This window comes from Triturus cristatus, chromosome 9 (assembly GCF_964204655.1).
Source record: "Triturus cristatus chromosome 9, aTriCri1.1, whole genome shotgun sequence".
Taxonomy (NCBI): domain Eukaryota; kingdom Metazoa; phylum Chordata; class Amphibia; order Caudata; family Salamandridae; genus Triturus; species Triturus cristatus.
Window position 1 is genome coordinate 809096650 of NC_140592.1, and position 25643 is coordinate 809122292.

Below are 25643 nucleotides of genomic sequence, written 5' to 3' on the forward strand. Positions count from 1 at the left end.
TTTCCCGGTGCCTGCAAATAATTTTCTGGGAATATTAATATTCAAATTACCTAGTCCATCCTTTGACTAAATTCTGGGAAGACTCAGTGCTCCTGATTGATGGATGCTGATAAGAACTTATTAACCCCTACTGAAACCGCAAAGAAAAAACGAGTGATGCAAGAAACAAGGAACTGAATCTTCGACCTGAGATGTTTCATGTTTGTTGTCTCTGGCAAGTCAAGGAGACTTATATAATCATGCTGAAAAGAGGATACATGCAACTCATCTGGTGAGAATGGCAAGAAAAAGTAGGGAGGACAGGTCAGGAGTATATCCTGAATGGACGTATTTGAACTATAACCACAAAAGCAACCCTATCTCACCACTCTGCAAGGCAGGGAGGAGCACAGAAACTTTGCTGTAGCAAGATCCAGCCTTTTGGACTCACATGAGCGGAGCCACAAAACGAACAGAATTTCGCAACCGGAATGTCTTTTCAGTGGGAACTCCAGTGGAATTATCACCCATATTCTCGTGGAATGTGAATAGGGCTTCAAGTGGGACTTAAATTTGACCAGGCAAATGCAGGTTTAAGACCGGAAAAGGACTTTGACAATGCGCCTGTGGGATTACTGCCCTGAAATCACCCAGAACATTACAGCAGCCTTCTAGGCAACTGAGGAAAATTAGAAGATCTATAATCTTGCTGAAGTCCTCAGCTGCGAATAAGTCAGGAGAGTACAATCTATACCTCTCACCAGTGTACATCACATAACCACTGGCACTAGCATGACAGGAAAGCACAGCGTAAATACATGATCTAAGCCAGGTGCTTGCCAGTAGCAGGGAAATTCTCACCTTTACCCACCCCTTCGTCCCAGGAGCGAATGGCACTTTATAGCTTTGAAACTGCACCTACCTAATAAAGTGGAGAAGATTAAGGAATCCAGTTACGGTGGGAGACCGGAGGCAGTAAAGCACGAACTGCATCCACCATTGCATGTGGGTCTCCACCCTCACAATCACACACGCCTGAACACTTGCACACCACATCACCAGAAAATGTTTAAAGAAAATCTGTAACAGCACATAGCCGTCAGCAGGCGGACATGAACTGAAACCATCTTCTCGAATTCACACATGATCGTCACTTACCTTCCACCCACACAGTCCCTGGTAGCACAACCTCCCTGAACCTGATACAGTCTTACCGCCCTACTCTCCTCCATCTCTATAGTCTTAACAAACGTTTAAAAGTTTGCATGCAAATAATGACCAAATGTAAAAATGTATACTGATAATAATTACATGAAATGCATTATGATATGATGCAGGTTGTCCTATTGACGTTTGAGACACTAGCCGATGATGCTGAACTACCGGCAGGCCAATTTCTTTTACACGCCTTACTTCAGAAGACTTTATAGGCTGCTTGGGGGGGGGATATAACAGCTGAACCCCCGACACATTTACTGTTACACGTAATAGGGGCGGGATCACATGTGGTGCATTGGCTGGTGGAGGCACTCCTTGTACATACGTTGAAACCAATGCAGAAACTCCGAGCCGGGTGGGAGGCGGATAGGGGCCGGCCCTGGAGCGGTGGAGAGTGGGGCACTATCTTGACGGGTTCTACATATATACAGAGGAACTCCAGGGTCAAACTTATACAAACATTAATTATACAAAGGGCGTGCCTCTCACCAGACAAGGTGAATAGGTATTCTCCCATTACCACTTCTACATGGCCGCGCTGCCAGTAGTTAGATGCAGACTTGCTACATATGCTCTGGGCTTGTGCATCTCTTCGGCGTTATTGGCAGGAAGTGGTCACGACCCTGGCCTTATGTACAGACACACCCCTGCCACTGTCATGGGAAATTTGTCTGTTAGGCCTCTGCACCAGATCTAAGAAAAATAAGGTTATCACGAGATTCTGAGACCTGAGTTTAATTACTGCGAAACAGTTGATAACCAAGAAATGGAAACATGTGGATCTACCAGAGGCTCTTAGTTGGAAGCGCTCACTAGTGATATGGGCATAAGCGGAGAGTACGGCATTACACAGAGTAGAGACAGCGGGACTTCGCAAATATCCTATTGCGCAGAGCTGGAACACGCTACTCACTGCCCTTCTGCACGGTAATACAGTAGCAGGAGCTAATACCCCACTCAATGCACCACAATAGACACATGAATGGCTTGCCGCTCCTTTCAGAGGCAAAGATGCATATCGAAGCGTGCAGAATAGAAAACATATACACCTGTTGAACCGTTGTGGGCGACTGCGTATGCCCTGTATCATTCCAGATATGGCGATGCCCTCGGCTATTCTGCGCTTCTATTTAGACACGCGCACCGACTTGATCCCCGACTAGGTGGGCCACTGGATGGCACTGCGCTGACACTGCACCCCCACACCGTCATGTGGCACTGACCTTACTCCTACTCCACAGATGGCAGTTTTTATAGTGTTAGTTTCAGTTTTGTTTAAACGTTACTGAAAATATGTCTTCTTGGTGTTTTCCAATGGTCTCCGTTTAAAAAAAAAAAAATTATTATGTGACTATATACTTGCAGAAAAGTGATGATTATGTACAGTGAACAACATTTACATGCTTAGACCACACATATATTAGATATTGATATATTAAATTTGAGTGGATGCTTTATAAACGTGTTACGGTTAAATATGGACACATTATATGCAGCATGATGTAACAGCGCATGTGAGAAATGGCACACAGGAACCCTAATAACGCATACTTGTATTCGATGAGAATCTTTGTAATCGAGAATGGCATATAAGCCATGCTGTTACACTGTTGACGAATGTACTGCTATTCTTTATATATGCTTCATGATTCTGTTGTATACATTTGAATATTCTGTATAAACTTGAGATGATAGTCATGATAAAATTTGAAAATACCAATAAAGATATTGAAGAAAAAAACCAAATGATTTGATGCAGGTTTAGTAGTAGATTCATTTTATAATATTGACACTGTGCTCATCATCTACAACTTACCTGGCTCACCAGAAGTCCCAACTTTATCTCTAATGTTTCATCCATTTTTTAAGGCGGTAGATGCATTTAATATATGTAGATAGGCCATGAATTCTTTTGGGGAGTCTCTGAATATTCACCGTGGGGATTGAAGAATAACCTTCAAACGTTGCCAGTTAGACTATGCAAACTGTGTGTAAATGCATTCACAGGACTGCTGAATAAAGTATTTTATTCTAGTATGTCCATCTCCTGCAGTATTATCACAATTGTTTTAATGCAGTGCTGGGAAAGGATGCTATTTTTAAGAGACAGTGTTTTTGTTGGCAAATGTCAAATAGAGTTAATTTAGAGCACTAAATCTAATTGCCTGACAAGCAGTTTTTTTTTTTTTTTCTTTAGCCCTTTTAGTAGCCTCGAGGATGCACGAGTTCCGACGCACCACTAAAGAAGTCATCAGGGTTGTAAAAGTTTGTGAATCAACATTACGGAAAAGGTGGGTGGACTGTTACTTCTTGCCTTTTATCAATGTCTTAAACTATCATTCAAGTGAATAAATGAGTATTAAAAATTCCGAGTATTAAGATTCTTTTTTGTTTTGGTGAATTAAAACTGTAACAATGTTACTAATAACTTACAGGAGCCAATATACAAAGTAAAATAATAAAATAATGATCATAACATTGTGCAAATGTAGCGAATCCACATTATTAATGAATAGAATAGACTACAGCGTGAGATCGTTAAAAAGTGGTATCCCCTGGTAAGGTGTAAATAGGATGACGTCGCTCCCCCATCCACTTAAAAACAAGTTTTTATAACATTAAGTGCTTCAGTTCCAACTCAAAAGGTAAAATTGGCAATATCTTTGCTTCACTGGTATAAATTAGAATCCAAAGATGAAATAGTACTAACGTAAAAACCGCTGTCTAGTGCAAATCTATGTCGAGGTTCCAGCCAGACACAGCTCGGTGTACTTTCCACTATTCGATTATCGGCCGTTAGTAATATGAATCGCTTTTTCATGAAGCTGGAAATATTTCATCATCTTGCAGTCAGTTGGGGGTCTTCAGGATCTAAGCTTTTTATTATCGCAGGCCCTACATGTACACATGCCTCCATTATTGTAGCTCTTTTTATCAAAATGAGAGCAAGCTATTTGCAAGAAGGGGCATATGCAAATCAAATGTATGACGTCCTCTTTCTTTGAACCACAAAGTCCACATGATGTGAAGCCACTGTATTTCCAAGAGGGTTGGTTCCCCAATGATGGTAACTGGCCAAATCGAATCACCATCAGCCGTCTCTTTAAGTGCACCGAAAATGTAAGGCCTAGATATGAAGCCGGCTTCAGACTGTTGTAGTGTTTATGCACCATCCAGGCGTGTGAGCCGCAGCTGAGGCTGTTTTAGTTCACCAGAAATGAGTGCACTTTGGCCGTTTTATTAACCTCTTGCATGTAACTTGAGAATGGCAGATTCTTATTCCAAAGCTCGGCTGTATTTGTGAGCTTTAGTGCATTTTACAGATATTTATGGAAGGTAGATTGTGGATCATTTTTGAGAGCGGACCATAATGAATTGTTTAGTAAGAAGCATTCTTTGTTTGATCTAATTTTATACCAGATTTTTATGGTGGTGTATATTCTTCCAAATACCTAATTTGTGAAGCCAAATGAATGAATGAGATTGAGTTGAGCCATGTTTTTTCCTGCTTCGTTTAGGATTGCCTTAATGTTCATCCCTGTGTCTTAAATATAGTTCATCTTTTCCCTTTAAAGTGTTTGGGTTGTGCAGAAGCTGCTTCCACCCAAATATCCTCAATGAAGCTGAACATACCCGAGTATCTTTTTAAATATGCCAACAGATCTATAGCAATCTTTCCTATATTGAACATCACAATTATTTTTCGTAGCGGATCACCCTGCCTCCCTTGTTTGTGAATGAATGATCTAGTGATTAGGCTACAGAGAGCACCCGTATTTGTGTCTTTTCAGCAGAAGAGGACTCCTATATTTATCTTTGCTGATGATTTTGCACTCATAGTTCACATTGAACTAGCTTTGTAAAACACATTGAAAGCCAATTAAGGGCATTGTATATATAAAGACCAGTTTAAAAATCTAAATGTGTTATATTTGCATCATCAAAACGACTTAAACTGGTTTAAAATAGTCCTCACTGCTTTAGAGACTGTGGTGGTCTTTAATGTGAAATTTGGTGCGTGGCAAATTGTAGCATAGCTGCATGAGGAATTGGTTGATAATAGAATGTAGTCTTTGGAGCATAATTTATGAATAGATATGTTGCAAAAGCCTGTTTTACTAGACTGCCAGGAAGAACTGTTCACAGGCACCTTCTGTTGTGCCGTGTTTTGAAACTAACCCTACTGGTTCCTAAATTAAATCAGGTTTGAGTTGTCTAAGTGAGTCTCCTTAAGTTTGAGGAGGTATTTCGAAGTGTTGGTCTTAAGCTCCTAATGGAATAGAACTCAAGCCGCAGATCAATGACGAGACCTGGTCTGGGTTTGCTTCTGCTCCTTTTCAGAATGGTCTTGGTTATGATTTTTTGTATTAGACCACCTCTGTTGGGGCAGAGCTAAGGCTGATTTGCATATGGTTAGTCCCAGGCATAGACACGCTAAAAAATAAATGGCTTGGAATGCGGCCCAGAACAATTGTGCCTGATGATATATCAGGCATTCAACCACTGATTTTTGTGATGTATTAATCAACCAAATCGGATGAGTATGCCCAGATCTGGGTCCCAATATGGCTGTGCCATGGGACGTATGCTGAACCTCTCTGATAATGCCCAAAAAGGCTACAACCATTCTGGAGTGACTTTTGTTCCTACCACTTTTGCCTGGACTCTGCCTTTAGAGGAGAGGTTCTTGACTGATTTTCATGTTTGGTCCCCGACTGTAATAGCACAGATAAGAGAAAGAGTGATAGGAATGTCGATAAGAGTAAGCACCAGTGGCTGGGATTCAGTCAAACATTCTAGCGTTGACGTTTGGGGCTGCTTTGCCTTTTATGATACTTGCAAGGTGTATAATGCGCATGTACTTCTACATACAAAATTATCATCTGAGTGTAAGAAACTGGCTCTATATATACTGCACCAAAGTAAGGTACATTGTGTATAGAGTCCAAGAGTCTCCAGAGGTTTGGGAGAGGTTAAAGTTAGATAGAACCTTACTATCTAAAGTGGTAGCTTGGTCGAGCAGTTAGGCAGTATCAAAGGACAGTGTAAAGCATTTGGCGTACACACTCAGTCAGCAAATGGTCTCACACACTCAAGAACCGAACTCTAGGCCAATTGTTTTGTATAAAAAAAAAATACTGTTGTTTTATTTCTAGAACCAAGCAAGCTTGGTACAGGTAAGCATATAAATACTTTGCCGTAGTAATTTACTTGTTTGAACACAGTTCAAAATTACAGTATAACTGGTACTGGTTTTGATTACAGGTTTAAGAAAGCCGTTTGCAACACAATGCAGGTATAGTACATTCAATTGAATGGGTTTTTTAAGTAAAATGCAGTTAATTACTTTTCAGATTACTTTTCTAACCACAGGACTGGATCCTAAATTCAGCCGTGGGACATTTCCTGAAAACAGGTGAGTAAATGCGTTTTGGTTAAAGGTATGATTTTTAAGGAATATTATTGTATTTCAAAAGTTGACACATAGAAACTTTCACATAGAATCACCAATGTTATCCTATGGGAGGAAATACACTTAACAGGTAAGTTACTTTTGTGTTACTTTTGTAATCCAGTGCTGGACTCCTAGATTCAGCACTGGGACATCTACTTAAAACAGGTAGATAATTACGTTTTTGTAGTTTGTGCGATTTTCAAAGAATATTCTTGTATTTCAAAAGTTGACACAAACTTTTTCACAAAGAACCCCCAATGTTATCCTATGGAAGGAAATTCAATTCATAGGTAAGTTACTTTTTAGTTACTTTTCTTAGTCAGTGCTGGACACCTGGGTTCAGCACTGGGACCTATCCTGCAAACAGTTGAGAAAATTTGGTTAGGTTATTTGTGCGATTTTTAAGGAATATTCTTAGTTTTCAAAAGTCGACACTTGGAAACTTTTTGGGAGAAAAAGTGTCAATGTTATCCTACGAGGAAAAGTGAGTTGTCGGTCTCGAGGTAAGTAATTGGTCTTTTGAGTTAGGGTTCTGGGGTTAGACTCAGGGGTCTCCCAGGGTCAGTGATGCACTGTTGTTGCACCCCCAGTGGCACTAGGGCGGCCGGGTGCAGAGTGTTGAGGCCCAATGTTATCCTATGGGGGATAGGGGGCTCCGGTTGGGGGCAGCTGGCAAGCAGGCGATGGGGTTGTGGGAGCAAAGCTCCTAGGCTTAAGCTCAGGGCAAGTTGGGGACCAAGTTAGCACCAAAGGGGCATCCTCAGCGGCGCTAGGGCAGCCGGGTGCAGGGTGCAGTTTTGAGGTCGGGTGCCCTGTTGAATTCAATGGAGATTCTCCGGGGCAAAGAAACACTGCAGGCTCGGGGACGAAGATCTTCCAGGAGTGACCACCACTTCGATGGGTTAGTTTGGATGTAGAGGGATGGTTAGGCACCACTGGGTTGGGCACACAAGACCGTGGGGCGTCGGGTGCAGGGGTGCCTTTAGACGTCGGATTTTCTTACCTGTTCTGGTCGCGGTAGGGGGGGGGGGGTCTCCTGGATTGGGCTGCAGGCGGCGTCTGGAGGCTTGAGGTAGGTCAGGGGTCGCCAGATCTTGGGTCAGGATCGCTGGGGGGACCTCCTCGTGGTGTTTGTTTACTCAAACACAGGCCGAGCTCGGCGGGTGCAGAGTGTGCTGGATTCGCGGTTTCTGGCTGGCACCAGAAGCTGCAGTAAACACGTCCGGTGTTCACGGGAGAAACAGCTTGGAGAGTGAATGCAGGCAGGTTCTCCGGGGTTTTTGAGGTTGCTGGCCGCTGGACACGCGGGGCTTTTGCAGGAGCAGGTTTGAGGGTAGACAGGCCTGCAGAGCTGGGGCCAAGTCAGTGGGCGTCGTCCTCTTGTTAACTCTGCACGGCTTCTCGTCCTTCTCCTTCTTCTTTTCTTGTGGTTGCTGGATCGGAGGAAAAAAGGTTCAGGGTGCCCCTAAATACTAAATTTAGGGGCGTTGCAAGTAGTTAAAGGGCATTGACCAATGGGTCCCTTCCCTGGGGTGGGAACACCCCCTATTCTGCCACTCTCCAGTGGGAGGGGTGCAGGAGCCTGTCCCTGGTTGGCTGGGTCCCCCCATCCGCCAGATGGCGGGGACTCGAGGTTGTGCTTCACCTCGCCTCCCCCACCTTAGGAGTGGAGTTGGCAGAGGTGGACACACCTCTCTTCCTCACTTGTTTTTCCTGCCGGTTCTCCCACCCAGAGTGGGGGGGTAGAACCAGTGGGGACCAGTTGCTGAAAGCAGCAAATGGTCTGGAGAGGCTCACAAAGGCGGCATGCCTTTGAAGCTTCTCCTTCGTGAACCCTGCCCATCCTGGGGTAGGAGGCTTGGCACCTCGTCCCAGGATGTGCATTGTTTCAGGCCCCCGAGAGCAGCAGGCTCTCGACCCAGGGGTCCAGAAACATGTCTGGTGGTGGCAGCCTGCGCAGCCACTCAGTAATGTCACTGGTAGTTGGTCGTTTTTCAGGGGGCATCTCTAAGATGCCCTCTGTGGTGCATTTTACATTAAATCCCACACTGGCATCAGTGTGGGTTTAATGTGCTGATTAGTTTCATGCCAAACTTCCCAGTCTTCAGTGCAGCCATTATGGTGCTGTGGAGTTCGTAATGACAACCTCCCAGCACCATATACTCTTAATGGCAGCACTGCACTTACAGGGCCCAGGAATGGACCTGGGCACTGTAGGGGTACAGGGCTTATGCACCTGTACCCTCACCACTGGCAAAGGGCACCCAGCTAGAGGGGTGACTGATGTATGCCAGGGCAGTGGTTAGCGGACATGACACACAGGGATGTGTTCCATGTCGTCTTTGTTTTGATCTGCACCCAGACACTCAGCCTGCAAAGGCAGTGGGTGTGTGCCAGGGTACAGGGCCTCTAAGGGTGGCACAATTGATGCTGCAGCCATTAGGAGACTACTCTGGTCACAGTGCCCGGGGTACATGGGGTACCATTTACCAGGGACCTACCTGTGGCCAGAGCTGTCAATTGGGTTTTGTTTTGTGAAAAGAACACAGGCCCTGGTCAAAGAGCATCAGTAGTCTGGCAACAAAAAAGGGGGCGGGGTTACTGCACCAGAAACCCACTTTCTCACACAGAGATACTTACTTAACATTCACAATGTAATTGTAATACTCTGGTTTGACTAAGCCAGAATTCCTTATTAAAAGAGAGTTTAATGTATTTTGAATGAAGTTTTCAGTAATGCTATTGCCAAAAATGATTACTTCAGGCTTCCACTGTTCCATGCATGCTATGGTCTTTAGCGTGGAGAATCAATTAAGAAATCTGACAGGAAACCTAACATTCATTCTAACAGGGACTCACGAGTGACAACGGTGTCAGCTGTCTTCAATAAAGAAGATGTGAACATAAGTCAGGCTGCAGTTTGAGTAGTGACACCCTGCATCGACACACCTCTTAGGGCCATGATACGATCAGACGAGGGAACATCTGAAATCAAAACAAAGAAACAATCGAAGAACTGGGGTGCAATGCATGTGAATCCTTCACTATGGCTTATTCCATTAGCAGTGCAGGAATCTCCATCATCACCAGTGGTACGACAAGGGGTTCGAGAACGATCAGGGCTGGAAGAAGTGCTGATGTGTCATCACTGACCACACACTGGTGCCTGCAACATGTCATCTTGGATTTTCCTTGCCAGCCACAAGCCGCTCACAGGGAGCAGCACCTAACTCAACAGCCAAGACGGAAATGTGAAGGAGCAGTGGTGGTGCGTCCATTGGGGGCGTTGGGGCGTTGCCCCCCCCCCCCCCCGCCCACGCCTGCAGCTCCCTCGGCGTCTCTGAACTTAAGTAAACTGAGTCAGTTTACTTAAATTCAGAGACGCAGAGGGAGAACTGACAATCATGTCAGTCAGCATGACGTCGGAGCGCCCACCCCCTTCAGAATCTGAAGGGGGTGGGCGGTCCGACGTCATGTTGACTGACATGCATTGTCAGAGTGAAGACCAGGGGCAGGCAGCAGCACAAGTGCGCATGACTGGTGGAGGTCGGTGGATTTTTCCGCCGTGCCCAGTCATGCGCACTAGTGTCTGCTCTGGCTGCCGCATGCCCATTAGGAGAGCAAGGGTTGATCAAAGGTTTGGTCTCCTAATGGGCAGGCGGATGGCAAGTAACCCTGCTCTAAGCCAATCCTGGCGCTCTGGAGCAGCGCCAGTATTGGTGAGAGGGGTTAACACTCCAGTGCTGTTCGTGAAGGCGCCAAGGGCTCAGCAGCAGAGGCGGCGCGGACCGGAGGTCAGGTACGATTTTCTTTTTTTAAATTTTAATTCAATTCCCCTCTTCCCCCCCCCCCCAGACTCGCAGACTCCAGATAACGTACCACCCTTGAGTGCCAATCAAGAAGCGCTATAGACCTCCCTGGCCAACTGCAGACATGCCCAGTGACCCCTCTAAACAGCTCCTCTACTCCGAGGCCCTGTACATCCGGATCCCCGGTAAGATCAAATCGCGCCCTCTCCCAGTGACTTGGAATCTCCGTTCACTTTCGTGAGATAGATTAAGAAATTCTAAGCACACACCTACAGCACCGACTCGTACCAGCTGAGCTATCTTCCTTGACCCTGAGCTGCAGTTACCTCTCGCACAGAGACGGGGCGATCACTGCATCTTAGATGCACCGGAGCATTCATTGGCTGGGCTGTAATTGATACATCTGATGATAGCAAGCCCCAGGCTCAGAGAGCGCCACTAATAAAAGACATGGCTGAACACAGTCTGTGTAAAGTGCCACCCCGCGCGTCCTTTTAAAATGTATGCGTGCTCGAATGACATTTGTAACCATACCTGGGTCCCAGCAGGCGCAAGAGACTCCTGGCGCTCTGTGTAGCGCCTTGTTTTACCTACCCGACCTCTGCGCGGTCACTGGTCTGGATTATAGGGTCATTCAGCACTGAGTTCCAAACCTAAACGGACACGCAACCATTCGCGGCCGGCGGCATCATGACTCGCGGGCCGCGACTGCAGGCCCGACTGAGAGTCAAATATTCGCCAAAAAGTCCAGCAGCGCGCACTGAAACAACCTCAACTGCTCACATGATTTAGAGCATATAAGTGGAGTCGGTACCTTCCTCGTTGAGGTCTTGTGTTCCGAAATGAAGAACAGCAATGCCCTCGAACAACCTGTCCTCAGTGTTGCCGGCATGAAAGTCCATCATCCATCATTTTTAATTTATTTGTAATTATATTTATTACACTCCTTTGCTTCTCGTCTATTTAAAATGAAGTTACGGCGAGTTGGGACCGAACTGTGCTGGCAGTGTGCTTATCTTTGCCTCCTTGTCGTGGTATACGTGGCTATTGATTTTTCATTGTTTATAAGCTGTGCATGGTCACTCATGCGTCAGTGATCTGGGAAAATAAAATGATTATGCTCAGACACTTACCTTAATTCCATTTAAAAATAGAGATAAACTATTTTATATCTCAAAATTAAATTCAGTCACCATGCTCACGTTTAATTCTCTCCTATATGCGTTCCTATATGAAAGTAATATTTTTCCACCCCCGGCCCAAAGCTATTAGTGCTGACTTTCATGTGCTAAACAGCATTTTTTCATGGAGCACACACAAGCAGTGCTTGTGAATGCTGGTTCTTAGGTGCATTGGCACCTTAAAGCTAGACACATTGACCTGAATACGTCTCAAATAAAGGTACATTAGCCAGCCATGTATGAGCATCATTCATTCATTTCCTGCAATCAGTCTTTAAGGGGTGTGAAATAGTTTCACAAGTACTCAAGCCCCGGGTGCTGCTGTGATTTGCCAAGGATCACACAAGGCACAAAATGGAGAATGACTCTGACTATTCTTCGATGGCACTAGACCTTGAAGATGGGACCCCGTCGAGTCCGACTCCCAGACCACCCAGGCGGAGCCTATGCGATGAGGTCACATAGTCGCTTGCCAGGAAGAGGCATCACGGCGCGCAGGGGAAGGGCGCACACTCCCCTGAAAATAACTCAGCCAGCACGGAGGAGGAGCCACTGACGAGTCGGAGAGACTCAGGGGAGCCCGGTCCCAGCACCGAAGGAGGGGTCTCGCAGCTGGAAAACCAATGCATGGTCGTCAAGAGGTGGTGGAGAGAAGGGAAGAGTCCAATGTGTACGCGAATAGAACAGTCACCAGCACTGAGGGGTAGCTATCACGAGTGCAGCAGGTGCAGTGGCTCCGGGTCCGGGGGTGTTACTGAGGCCCATGGCATCATCGCTCCGTCAGTTAGTGCACTGTCCCAATGGTTGCTGCTTGCCGCTGACACAGCACTGACTGGACTGCAGGCCGGACGAGACTGACTAAACTAAACTCAGGAGTCGGCAGTTCACCAGCCCAGGTAAGGCCCAGGCAGGCATTTTTTAAAGGTATATATTTTTTTGTTTTATATAGCGCGAATCCCCATATAATGTTCTGTCTCCTCACTAAATTATCAAGTTCTGCTACTGGATAACTCCATTTTCACTTGCAGCAAGAGGGTGGGTGACTGCAACCATTTTCTAGGGAAATTGTTAATTCATTTGAAATCTCTCCCAAAACATATTATTGTAATTGTCCTTCGCTTACCACAGGCATTCTAAAGTTTATTTAAGCAGAAACACACAATGAAAATACGGGGAAAAGTGAACAAAAGCAAGAATGATAATGAGACCACAGAATTATGACTGAAATATTTACTGCCTTAAACTTTTTGTCATTGATTTTATATATTGTATTGCCTTCTCTGGTGAGGTGTCAACGTGTCTTTGCTTGTTCAGAAAGTTGCTGCATGGGCACGCATGGGTGGATGGAAAGTAGTGTATGACCTATGCAGAGATGAGAGATCGAGTGCTATATAACGGAAGACCAGAATTTTGCTGCGCCATGTCTTTGAGGCCATGACGTAGCAGGAGGCAGTGGGAGGGAATGAGTAGAGGTGTTAAGAGGGGTGCTCACTTTGGGTGCTAGATAAGGTGATATCTGAAGGAGATACCTCACACTTGAGAGCAAGAAGGCAGAGATGAGTGTTGTGATTTGTCACAATAGGTGAGACGTAGTGGGTAGAGTGGGAGGGTGACGAAATGTACCAATGTATTAGTGTGGCCATGTAGTTCGGCGTATCTTCCAAGGAGGAAGTGATAGTAATTCAGAGGCAGTGGCTCATAGTCAGGGCCACTGCAATGATGTGGCAAGATAGGGCCAAATCATGAGGCAGGGCTCAGTAAATGATGTGGCAAGAAAGGGAAAATGATGCGGCAGAAGGCACATTTTGTGATTGTATTGCTTCATTTTAAAACTTGGTAATGCTCTCTGGATATTGGTTGCACATCATTAGTACCAGTTTAACATCCAAATATAGCAATACGCTATATTTGGATGTTATATAAGGGGACCAGTCCAGCTTTGGAAAGTGCCTTCCACTGCATGGCAGCACATTTTTATTAACTTTTGAACCGTTTGAACTAGAAGCTATACATGTTTTTGTTAAAATCTGCAGATTATGTGGCAGATGATGGATTACATGGCAAATGGCAAATATATAATTATACAAAAATTCCTATAGCCACACAAGCGCATTTCCAGTGGCCCTGCTCATACTCATCTTCACAGAGGCTTTATCCGAGTTTTGAAGTTTGTTGCTGGGTCAGAGGACGAAAACGTCTTGTGGAGCTTTGTGTCAAACTATGGCTGGTGTCAGAGTTCAGGACACTTTTGGTTGCACTCTAATGTGGGGTAACCCACAAGCTGGCAGATGCTTAAGTGAACTGAACAGCCGGACATTGAAACTTTGTGGAAGAAATGCACAGTCATTGGAATGAGATGCAAGGGTGAAGCTGAAATCCAGAGGCATATAGCAGAGCGAAAGCTACTGTTTAGCAATATAAGAGGCATTTACTTTGAGGTTTATGGCTGAATTAATATGTGTTTTGTCTTTTTCCCTGGGCTCTGATAAAACAATGTTTATTGCTATCTGCTGTTAATAGCATGAGCCTTTATTTTCCACCCTTTTCAATATTTTATGTGATAAACACTTATATGTTAGTCGATATTGTGCAGATAGACTTCACTATTATGAAACTCATTTTCTTATCAGCTGAGATACATAGTAATTCTATTTATTTATATGAGCTTCCCTTAGAAAGGAAGTGTACAAAAGGAGAGCAACATAGTGCACCAATGAGGAACGCGAGTAATTATGCAGTGTATGGAACAATGGCTTTACTCGACGTATGCTGAAGCCTTAGGGGACATCAATACATCTGTCCTATAAATATAAGCAGCATTCAAAAATATTTATGCTGTTTTCAATACAGCTCAGCTGATCCAAGCTATCCAAGTCTTGATGAGATACAGGAATCCTATTACAAATATAATAACAAAGAGAATTATTCAATACATCTAGCAGAAGAAATGCATAAAATGCACATTGAATCCATATGTGTATAATTTATGGATTCATCCGAAAGCAAAGTGCTCAGTGCTGTGTTGACACAACAGTGTGGGAAAGTGCGGGTGCAAGCAATTGTGTGTATATCAAAAAGAAATGAGTGATACCAGTCACAGTGGTGCCCAGCCCCTAGTGTTCTTATAGTTGTCACAAAAAGTGATAATTACGATTATATTAGTGACAGAACATTATCATCACAGGTTTATTTATTTGTTTCTTGCAGGAAATGTTGTGGTAGTTCGCTTGTCACTAGACTCACTCGTATCATTTATGTCTGTTTGACTGTTCGTTGTGCTTTGACACTCCTCTTTACCTCTGTGGCAAAAGCAGGGTAGGCAGGGTCTGTCGTGCTAGGCTCTCAAAGTGAAATGAAACAGTGTTGAAGTACATGTGCTTTATAATTGACCAATAACATGACAAAACGTAACTTAGGTGGTAGTTGTTAGAAATACATAAATCGATAGTCAAGCATAGGTGTGAACCTACAACTGCAGATTCATTTTTTTAATTGGACCCATATGAGTGATGTGCCCATAAGAGAGGCCAAAAATCCAAAAGGGTAGCAAATAAAAGTTTCACCAGTAATAATGAAGCCCCAGCTTTACCCCAGCTCATGTCGTAGTTTCGCCCTTTGTCTCTCAGACCTGTTTTAGGCTTTATGAGCTTGGCGACCACTCTCTTATTCATGAAACAAACAGTTGCCATTTTTATTCCAAATAATGACTCCTGGATATTGAGGAACCAAGTTCAGAGATTCGGAAGGCTACAAGAAATGTCCCCACAACACCCCCCCCCCCCCCCCCCCCCCCCCCCGCACCCTCCTTTTGAAGTTAGGGCTCGCTCGCTTCGCTTGCTTATTACATTAGGGTACAACATTGTTCGCCCCACCACTTTCAAAATCCACCAGCTTGAAGGAGTCAAGGTGGCACAGCAGAATAAGTGTAGGCACCATGTAGACCTACTGTTCACCCCTGTATTATTGAGACGGGAGAGGCCTCGACAAGTAGGGACACAAACATTGGGAGAGAGATTGCCTGCAGTTCACAGCAGTACTTTGATAGGCGCACTGGCTGCTTGGTGCAGAGATTGTAAAGGAAGAGGTGGGAGAGTTGGGGCGAGGGCAATATCTACAACTGGAAAGCAACACAATTTCTATGGAAGGGTGAGATGATTGTGACTCTAGATGAGAAGGAAGATGGCCAATCCCAGCAGGCATAGGTTGCTATTGTCCCTGCACTGTAAATAAATGTAGTTACCCCATGTCTTCCCTTTTCCTTTGAGGTGGGGCAAGCAATCCATCAGCTTTAGAGGGGTGAGCCCAGTGCCCTCCATGCAAGTGTAATTTCCACAATAAGGAGAAATAATTCTCTTTTGCCATGTTTACATAATTATTGCATGTTGTGCATATGAATAACTTAAGTAATGTAATAGTGCGCGTAGATATAATGAATCAAAAGTACCTCTGTTCCTAAAACTCCGTGCAGTGAAAAGTAAGTAAATTTATTGATTTTTCTTTCTGCCACTTAAAGTCTTTACTTGGCTCATTAATGCATGTACTCTCTGAGGCCATTGATACTAGTTACTTGGCCAGCTGATGCAAGTTCCTTGCGGGGGCACTGATTGCATGGGGCGGGGCACTTTTGCTTGTTACTGGGCATGTTTATGCGTGTACTGTGTGAGGCCACCGAAGCTTCTTACTGTGCGCAATGATGTACATACTGCATGAGGCCACTAATGGTTATTTTTTTCTTGGGCCATTGATGCTTCTGCTTTCTGTTGCCATTGGTGCACGTTACTGCCTGTGATTATTACTGCCAGCATTGCCTGTGAGGAGTGGGGCCTACAGGGTCCGAGCATTTGACGCATATACTGTCCAAGAACAAATACCTATACTGTTTGCAGCCATTCACGCTTGTTAGCGAAAAGCATTTCTTATTACAAAGAAGAAGCCATATCTTTTGGCTTTGCCATTGCTTGTGTTGTATGGAGGAGGCAGGCTTAGACTACTTTCAAAATGGTGGCGTTATTGGGAGTAAGTGGGACCATGACTGCTTTGGAGACCGCACCACCTAAAGATGTACGTTTGTTCAGATATAAGTGCTCTGTTAAACCTTCTGGGCTTCCTCTCATGGCTCTAGTTTGTTCTCGTTATCCCTGTGCTCTGGAATCTACGCGGTTATTTAATGTGTTTTTCTAAGGATTTGTCGGGATTTTGCGATTCGAGCAGATAAAGCTGGATGTCAGACCAGCGCTTTCCCTAATTGAGTGAAAAGCTGTTAGTAAAATTGATTCCTTGAACTGACATGTTTACTCATGTACTACTAGAAAGATTTTGTCCAGAAGTTGCAGCATTATTTCTTTGTCAGAAAGTAAACAATTACCTTGAATCTGTTTTTTAAAAGGAACACACGCTGACCGAAATCTCTTCAACTTTTCATTTATTCAAAGTGAGTTTTCATTTTGTATACGTATTTTCGCTTGGTTTCAGTTTGTTTTCCAAGAAATGTGAGACAATATGGATGTTCAGTTTGGACCATTTTAAAGTGACTAACAGCATAAGTCTTTTTTTTAGGTCTCGCCTGACCCAGCGCATGCGCTGGTCTGGCGAGACATTTTGTGAGGGCTCCAAAAAGTGCTACCAGGCCAGCCTAGAGCTACAGTGCATGTGCACGGGCGCATGCGCCACGCTTTACCGCGATTACTTTCACTTTCTCCGTGAGGCTTCAATAGATTGCAGCAGTTAAAACGAGCAATGGCATAGCCAATAGGTCTCGCTTTTGGGACCTTATAAGTGTTTAGTTATGCAATTGTTGCATGGATAAACACTTATAAGGTCCCAAAGGCGAGACCTATTGGCTATGCCAATGCTTGTTCTGTTTTGCTGTAGGCAGGGCCGGCCCTACTACAAGTCAGCGGTAAGGCATCACTAGCAGGGGCAGCAGATTGATACTGAGAGCTGCAGATAGGGACATTTTGGAGGAAGTTGGACTGGGCAACTCAGTAAAGTGTAAATATTCTTGCATATTCCTGGTGGTAGTGAATGGTGTGCACAGAATTTGACAAATTTATGTTCTGAAAGGGAATTGGATAGCTTGTGATATCCTGGTTATTAATATTCAAAGGTCTTAATGAAAGCGTGTAATCACAGGAACCAAACATTAGGTCCCATTTCTCTCTGTTTCTGCTAGTCTTGCTTGTGCCTAAAAAATGGCAATGCGATTAGTTGTAACGAAACCAAAGATTTCAGTTGCTATAGATAGGAGAAATGGACTTCAATTGAAGTGCATTCCATTACAGTCAATGGACTAGAAATTGAGTGTATAGCATTACATCCATTAAGTGTGGATCCATGTCAGATTTTCAGGATATTCACAAGTTAAATTTACATGTAGTGAATCTAAATAGACAATAGTTACATAATTGTTGATCATTCTCAAAGTCTTGCAGAGATCCGGCCCTCTTGAGCCAACGCTGACTACCCCAGCCACATAAACACATGACTTCCTGATAGTGCTAAATACAAGTGGGGCTGCTCTTAGAAAAGTGACCTACAGGTGCTTAAAACTGAATAGTCAATGTGGACATCTCACAAAAAGTAAGGGACTGGCCTCACACACCACCTGGTGTCATGCTTCATCATTGGCTGTCCTCGCCCTCTAAAAACTTGGTTTGATAGAAGGCGGGCATACACCTGACGACAGGGTTGCACTTCTAAACTAAGTGGGGGCGCATGAACAGTGAGTGTGCTTTAAAAACAGTTACAGTTGTCAAATTTTAATAAGGAGTGCAACTGTATGGTATTAAAAAGGGGTGTACGGTGACCTAGGGAATGTATTATCCCATCAGCGTGATCTATAAGGTCGACATGTTTCTGCCTGGTGTCCCATAGGGGTACATGGCATTCATCAGGATCTGTTTTAAAGTGGGCCTCATCTTTACCACTTAATAATTAAGATTAACCACTTGGTGGGGTGTCAATTATTACTCCGCACTATGAGGGGGGCTCCAATGTTTAGCCTGTGGAAGAAATGAAAAGAAAGCACAAATAGGAATTGTAGATTTTCCTTAGTCACTTATATGAGCTTTATCCAACACCACACTGCTTAGCGCGCGTGGTAAAAAGTGCATGACATGTGTCAATCATACGTGCTCACGCCATTAAAAACTTTGAGAGAGGGTCTCTCTTATATCTTACCCAAGAATCCTAAACTACGTTCTTCATGGGGAGGTGTGGAGGAAGGTCCCTCTAGTCACACTCTAAAGAGTAAATGACAAAACCATAGTAAGTTTGTCAGGTTCAAAGTCACAATATTTAATTCACACAAAGGGGCTCTCTTTAAGTATATTTAGCGCATCTGCCCTTGTACCACACATTCAATCATACTCTTACTGTGTCAAGGTGCGCCTTCCACCGTAGAACCTAGCTGCGTCCGTCTCTCCTCCCCATCGATGAATGGTTCATGGAGTGTGCGGGGTTTATATAGTGTTCTCTTAAGTGATTTATTGGCGATAATGCTGTGATTGTTTCCCATTTAGCAGGATCCAGTGTCCCTGCCGACCGTACTGCAAACTGGTGCCTGTCCGCCTGACTCTCATTAGTGAGGAGGAAGTGTGAGTAGTCAATGTCCGCACCCGCCTCCACCTAGCGGTCCCAAGCTTGCCTGGTTTGTAGAGCAAGCGTTGCTCTGTTATAAAGCGTTGCTGGTGGCGGGGCCGCGGTCATGTGACCAGACGTGGGGTTCATGTCATGCAAATAGTTCCGCCTTTACGGGTTAGGTTTTTCCTGGTCTACGTCACTGATCGGGATTGCAAGAGGTTGCACATCAGTAACGAAGTCCTAGGTGTGAAAGGGATTTTGTTGGCATAATGTGCTAAAAAATGTGAGGTGTTATAACCTTTAGAAAAAACATGAAATACGGCTTCAAGAAGAGCCATAAATCCGTTCAGAATGGTATTCGGCCACTACGTTTTTAATTAGTGAGGCAACGTTTTATCTGCAACATGTGTTTAATATTTTTATATTTTAATGAGCGGTGTTACAGAAATAGAACAAGTAATCTTGCTCCTGCGGGGAACATAGGCCACAAATCTATGTTTAACAAAGTGTTTAGAGGTGATGTTTGTAGTGACTGCTACATATGTTGAGCCTGCCATAGTAATATCGCTAAAGCAGTATGAGGCTGAGACAGCGTTGCCTCACTGCTTACAAACATCACCTCTAAACATGTCGTTAAACATAGATTTGTGGCCTATATTCTCCGCAGTAGCGATCAGTGACAGACCAGGAAAAACCTGACCTGTAAAGGTGGAACTACTTGCACGACGTGAACCCCACGTCTGGTCACATGACCGCGGCCCCGCCCCCAGGAACGCCTTAGAATAGAGCAACGCTTGCTCTACAAACCAGGCACGCTTGGGACCGCTAGGTGGACAGGGTTTGGACATTGACCACTCACACTTCCTCCTCACTAATGAGTCAGGCGGACAGGCACAAGTTTGCAATACAGTCGGCAGGGACACCGGATCCCGCTAAATGGGAAACAATCACAGCATTATCGCCAATTAATCACTTAAGAAACACCATATAAACCCCGCACACTCCATGAACCATTCATCGACAGGAAGGAGAGATGGATGCAGCTAGGTTCTACGGTGGAAGGCGCACCTTGACACAGTATGAGTATGATTGAATGTGTGGTACAAGGGCAGATGTGCTAAATATACTTAATGAGAGCCCCTTTGTGTGAATTAAATATTGTGACTTTGAACCTAACAAACTTACTATGGTATTGTCGTTTACTCTTCACAGTGTTACTAGAGGGGCCTTCCTCCACCCCTCCCATGAAGAACGTAGTTTATGATTCTGGGATAAGATATGAAAGAGACCCTCTCTCAAAGTTTTTAATGGCGTGTGCACGTATGATTGACACGTGTCATGCACTTTTTACCACGCGCGCTAAGCAGTGTGGTGTTGGATAAAGCTCATATACGTGACTAAGGAACATCTACAATTCCTATTTGTGCTTTCTTTTAATTTCTTCCACAGGCTAAACATTGGATCCCCCCTCATAGTGCGGAGTGATAATTGACACCCCACCAAGTGGGTAATCTTTATCATTAGGTGATAAAGACGGGACCAACTTTAAAACAGGTCCTGATGAATGCCATGTACCCCAATGGGACACCAGGCAGAAACATGTCGACCTTGTATATCACGGTGATGGGATAATTAATTCCCTAGGTCACCGTACACCCCTTTGTAATACCATACAGTTGCACTCCTTATTAACATTTATTTGACAACTGTAATGGTTTTTAAAGCACACTCACTGTTCACGCCCTGTGCCTCTAGTTCCCTTCCACGGTATATACTGGGGCTAGTGTGGTTTATATTCCTGATAGTGCTCCCACATGTTTTTCTTTCTATTTGAGAGAGATTTTGTGGGCATACAAACCTATAATCTAATAAAGGCAGAAACAAATTTGTGTGCACCTTTTTCCATTGGTCAATTCTGATCACTTTTCTTCAAACCCCTGGTGATAGGTAATATATGCACAAGGTACCTCTGATTTAAATACTACAAATACGCGAGTTGAAACTGTTGAAAACCCCCTTTTGTCATTCACTTGTGAGTGCTCCAAGGCATGGCATCTGAGTGTAATATGTTGACTAGCATTGTGTACTATTGACTTTAAGGCCAGTCAGTGGTATAAATCATGTGTGTATTTCACACAAATGTGTCTGTTATTGTTATATTGGATTTATATCGTGCCCAATCACCTGCAGGTCTGTAGGCGCTCGGAAATCGATGGTAACAGCAATAAACTTGGCAAAGGAACACAGAGTAAAAGACACTCCCTGGTCTAGATTACACTCAGGATTCTTCTAAACAGCAATGTTTTTAGCATCTTCCTAAACCGCAGGAGGTTCCCCTCCCTGCGCAGCACCTCAGGCAGCGTGTTCCATAGTTGAGGAACTAACACAGAGAAGGCTCTTCCTCCCTTAGTTACAAGTTTGTAACGGGGACAGACCAATAGCTGAGAATCTGAAGATCTAAGTGTTCTCATTGGGCTGTACACCTCCAAACGATCTGTAATGTAGGCAGGTGCCTGACCGTAAATTGCCTTATGAGCCGTGCATAAGTTCTTAAATTCCACTCGCTCTTTAATGGGGAGCCAATGCAGGCTATGTAGCAGGGGGGAGGCTTTAGTTCTCCTTGGGAGTCTAAAAATAAGTCGTGCAGCGTCATTCATCACGACCTGTAATCTGTTAGTCAGAGTTTTAGGTAGGCCGAGATAGAGGGCGTTTCCGTAATCTATCCTTGAAATGACAGTTGCTGCTACGATTGAGCGCATCATCGATTGAGAGAGGACAGGGGCTAACTTCCGCAGCTGTCGGATGATATTTGTACAGCTTCCCACCACGGAAGAAATTTGACTGGCCATTAACAGGTCACAATCCAGCTTGATCCCCAAGCTCTTTACAGTCCGACTTGGTTTTGGAGCAAGGCCTAACTCCGCCGGCCAATAGAGGTCACTCCAAGGTGAGGCGGTGGATGGAATCACCAATACCTCAGTCTTATCTGGATTGATCTTCAACAGATTTTGGTCATCCATTGTACAGCGTACCTCAAGATGTTCTGGGCTTTGAGTTGTGCGGTCCTTGTATTGTCGACACTCAGCAACAGCTGCGTGTCGTCCGCATAATTAAAGACTCTACAGCCCCTGCTGGCCAATGATGCAATCAGAGGTTGTAGGTAGAGATTGAATAGAAGTGGGGATAAGGCAGAGCCCTGTGGCACCCCACATTCCAAAGTCCCCACCTCAGATGTTTCATCCCCTAGTTGTATCCTTTGTGTCCTTCCCAAAAGGAAGGATTGCAACCATTTAAAGGCCAGGCCTTTGATCCCAAAGTCATTCAGTCTATCCAAGAGTAAGGCATGACTGACCGTATCGAACGCCGCTGATAGATCTAACAAAATCAGGGCGCTCGGTTCCTTACAGTCAGCCATGCCTCTTAATTCATCCAGCACCGAGAGCATCACCAACTCGGTGCTGTGATGAGCTCGGAACCCTGCCTGTCGCTCATGGAGTAGATGGTGAGACTCCAGATACAGGGACAGGGACTTTAATACATGCTGTTCCAGTATTTTTGAGAGGAAAGGCAGCTGGGAAATAGGCCTGTAGTTCTTTAACACTGCAGGATCCGCACCAGGTTTCTTCAGTAGAGGCCTTACTCGTGCCTCCTTGAATTCCATCGGTAGGTACCCTATTTCCAAGGATCTATTAAGGAGGGAGATAATACATTTCTCCAATAAGGGACGAACTACACGAAAGACACTGGGTGGACACGGATCTGCTGGAGAGCCAGATTTAATTTTACCCATCAGTTGCTCCAGACTCAACGCATTCAGCTCTGGAAACACTGTGATAGTGCAGTCAGCTGAGTTATAGGGGGCCGAGGTTATGGTAGTCCCATTTACCATACCACTCTTTATTTCCATGATAATGGTCTTCACTTTTTCTAAAAAGTACCCCTGAAAAGAATTACAATTTATAAGGGACTTGGAGTTTTCAGGTTTTTTACTCAGCTCTGACAGAATTTTAAACGTCTTTCTGGACGTTAGCTGCCTTACTTAAGCGGGACTCATAATGTTACGCTTTAGCTAGAGCAATGAACTTTTTATATAAGTGAAGGGAGGCTTTATAAAGATTCCTAGCTGTATCCTGCTTAGTTTTCCTCCAGCCTCTTTCCAAGGCTCTGAGCTTTCTTTTGTGCTCCCTTAATGATGGCGTAAACCAAGGAGCCCCCTTACCAGGTCCCTTTATTAGCTGTGATCTTACTGGCGCTATCTGGTCGATAGCCTGAGCCAAGCTCCGTGTTAGATCCGCGTATTCTCGGTCCAGACTACATTCCAGAACCAAGGACTGGTTCATTGGCGATAGCGCCTTGGTCAGAGTTATTAAGTCAACCTCTGCCCATTTACGGGTTCTCCTAGTTTCCAACGGTAGATTGTGTATATGACCGTCGATGCGTATCTCGCAGGACACTAGATGGTGGTCTGACCATATGCATGGTACAACATCTTTGAGGGTGACATTTGAGTCTGTAGTCCACACGAGGTCAAGAACATGACCTTTAGTGTGTGTGGGAACTTCCACAAGTTGTTTAAAACTCAGGGCAGCCATCATGATGTCCAATTGGCGAGTGGCCAGGTCCCAGTGGGGGTTATCCCAGTGCAGGTTAAAATCTCCTGTGACAAAAATTTTCATGTATCGGGTACATAGGTCCGACATAATAGGCCCAAAAAGGTCATAAAAGAGTGGGGTTGAGTTTGGTGGGCGATAGACTGACAGAACCACCCAACAGGAGTTGTTCATGGTTATCTTTACCCCAAGCAGGTCAGCTAGGTCTATTGACTCGGATAGCAGTCTTTCAACTGACAGGATCTTTTTTAAAAGGATCGCTACCCCTCCCCCCCGCCCACCTCCCGGGCGGTTATGCCATATGGCATCATAGCCCCCTGGGAGAGCGGGAAAGATGTCAGGCATCGAGTCATCACCCAACCAGGTCTCCGAGAGGGTCAGGACATCGATGTCATTGTCCTGAAGCAGGCTATAGACTTCCACATGATGACAGTGGAGTGATCGAGTGTTTAAGCTAACAATCTTCAGTGTAGAACGCGGGCCTGAGGGGGTAGCCTTATGAGGGCGAGATATAGCATAGTTATTAATATTCATCAGGGTTACGCAGTCCGGGCACCGCTCACCTTTATCCAGACTGCGCAGCTCCTCTGAGGAGTACGTACGCCTGTAGCCCGACGACCGAGCCTCCGGGCCCGTCCGTGCGCGGACGGGCGCAGACGGGCTGGACTCTGGGGTGACTCCGGCGATGCTCTGGCGAACCCGCCGCGCGTGCCCGCTGCGCGTCGACATGACCGGCATAAGTACCGGTCTAGCGTCCTTGTGACGACTAGACCGCTCCGATCCTCAGCCCTCACCCAAGATGTCCGCCGTTCTGGCAGTGCAGTGCGATTTAAATGGGGAAAGGGACCCGCTCCAAACGCGGTGTTCTCAGATTTTTAATGTGCAAGTATGTGACAGGTATATAGCAAATAAAAGCAGGGTACAATGGTAAAAATAAATTTCAACTCAAAAAACAAAACGAGAACTTTAAAAACAAGCTGTAATGCTCCTGGTGAGCGCGCTACGCTCTACGATGTGCTAGAGCTTCTCTATGTTGCCAGAATAATAATCTCCAAGTCTGTGAGGTTTTAGGCAAAGTAATGGGTATGCTAACACTGACTTGCTTGTAGTGACTGTAATTATGGTTAAGTAGGTTAGTGCATAAGAAAATAGGGTACTGTATCAATTATAACTTTAATCACATTCAACAAATGTGTACAGAATTGTTGAAATAATAAAAATTAATTAATATTTTCAAATTTCCTTACATGTTTAACCAAACTTCCTCACCCCAAAGCGCTGTTTATAATCTTACCATGAATTGATGACATTGTTTGCAATGTCAGTTTTTGCATCGCAAATTTGATTCCTTAGAGATGTTGGGGTCCAACGTTCAACCAACAGATGTTACAGCAAATGTTCCCTACACAAGCATGTCTTTTGTTACAGTCGGCAGATGTTGCTTCCAGACAAATTGTTTCCTTCCCACATGCAATACCAGTATCTGCAACTACTGTCTTTCCCGAGATTACATCGAAAAGGAATGTTGAAATTCCATTAAACGGACGTCGTCCTTAAAATACAAGACCCTTAAGGTTGTTGAGACATCATAATCAGTAACTAAATTTCCTTACGAAGATTAAGTTGAGAATTAAGTGGGAATATTGTTGACGATTTCCCGCGTACGTTGCGTGGAGAATCAAAGATGTACTTTTCGTTTTATTAGTGATATTTATTGTAATGTCACAGGTAGTGCTATTTAAAATGTCATTTTGCTGTTGTCTGTGATAGTTTATATGAGGTCATAGCCACTACCTTGTGGGGAGTATGA

General features: G+C 44.6%; 1 protein-coding gene across 2 annotated transcripts in view; it reads left to right on the forward strand.

The window, feature by feature from the left end:
- The window catches only part of BRF1 (BRF1 general transcription factor IIIB subunit), a 1136639-nt gene that overhangs the window by 695833 nt on the left and 415163 nt on the right, over positions 1 to 25643 (forward strand). For both annotated transcript variants that reach the window (XM_085626219.1, XM_085626218.1), the window contains exon 7: positions 3395 to 3488. In XM_085626219.1, coding sequence (XP_085482345.1) covers positions 3395 to 3488 — 94 coding nt within the window. The remainder of the gene's footprint in view (positions 1 to 3394; positions 3489 to 25643) is intronic.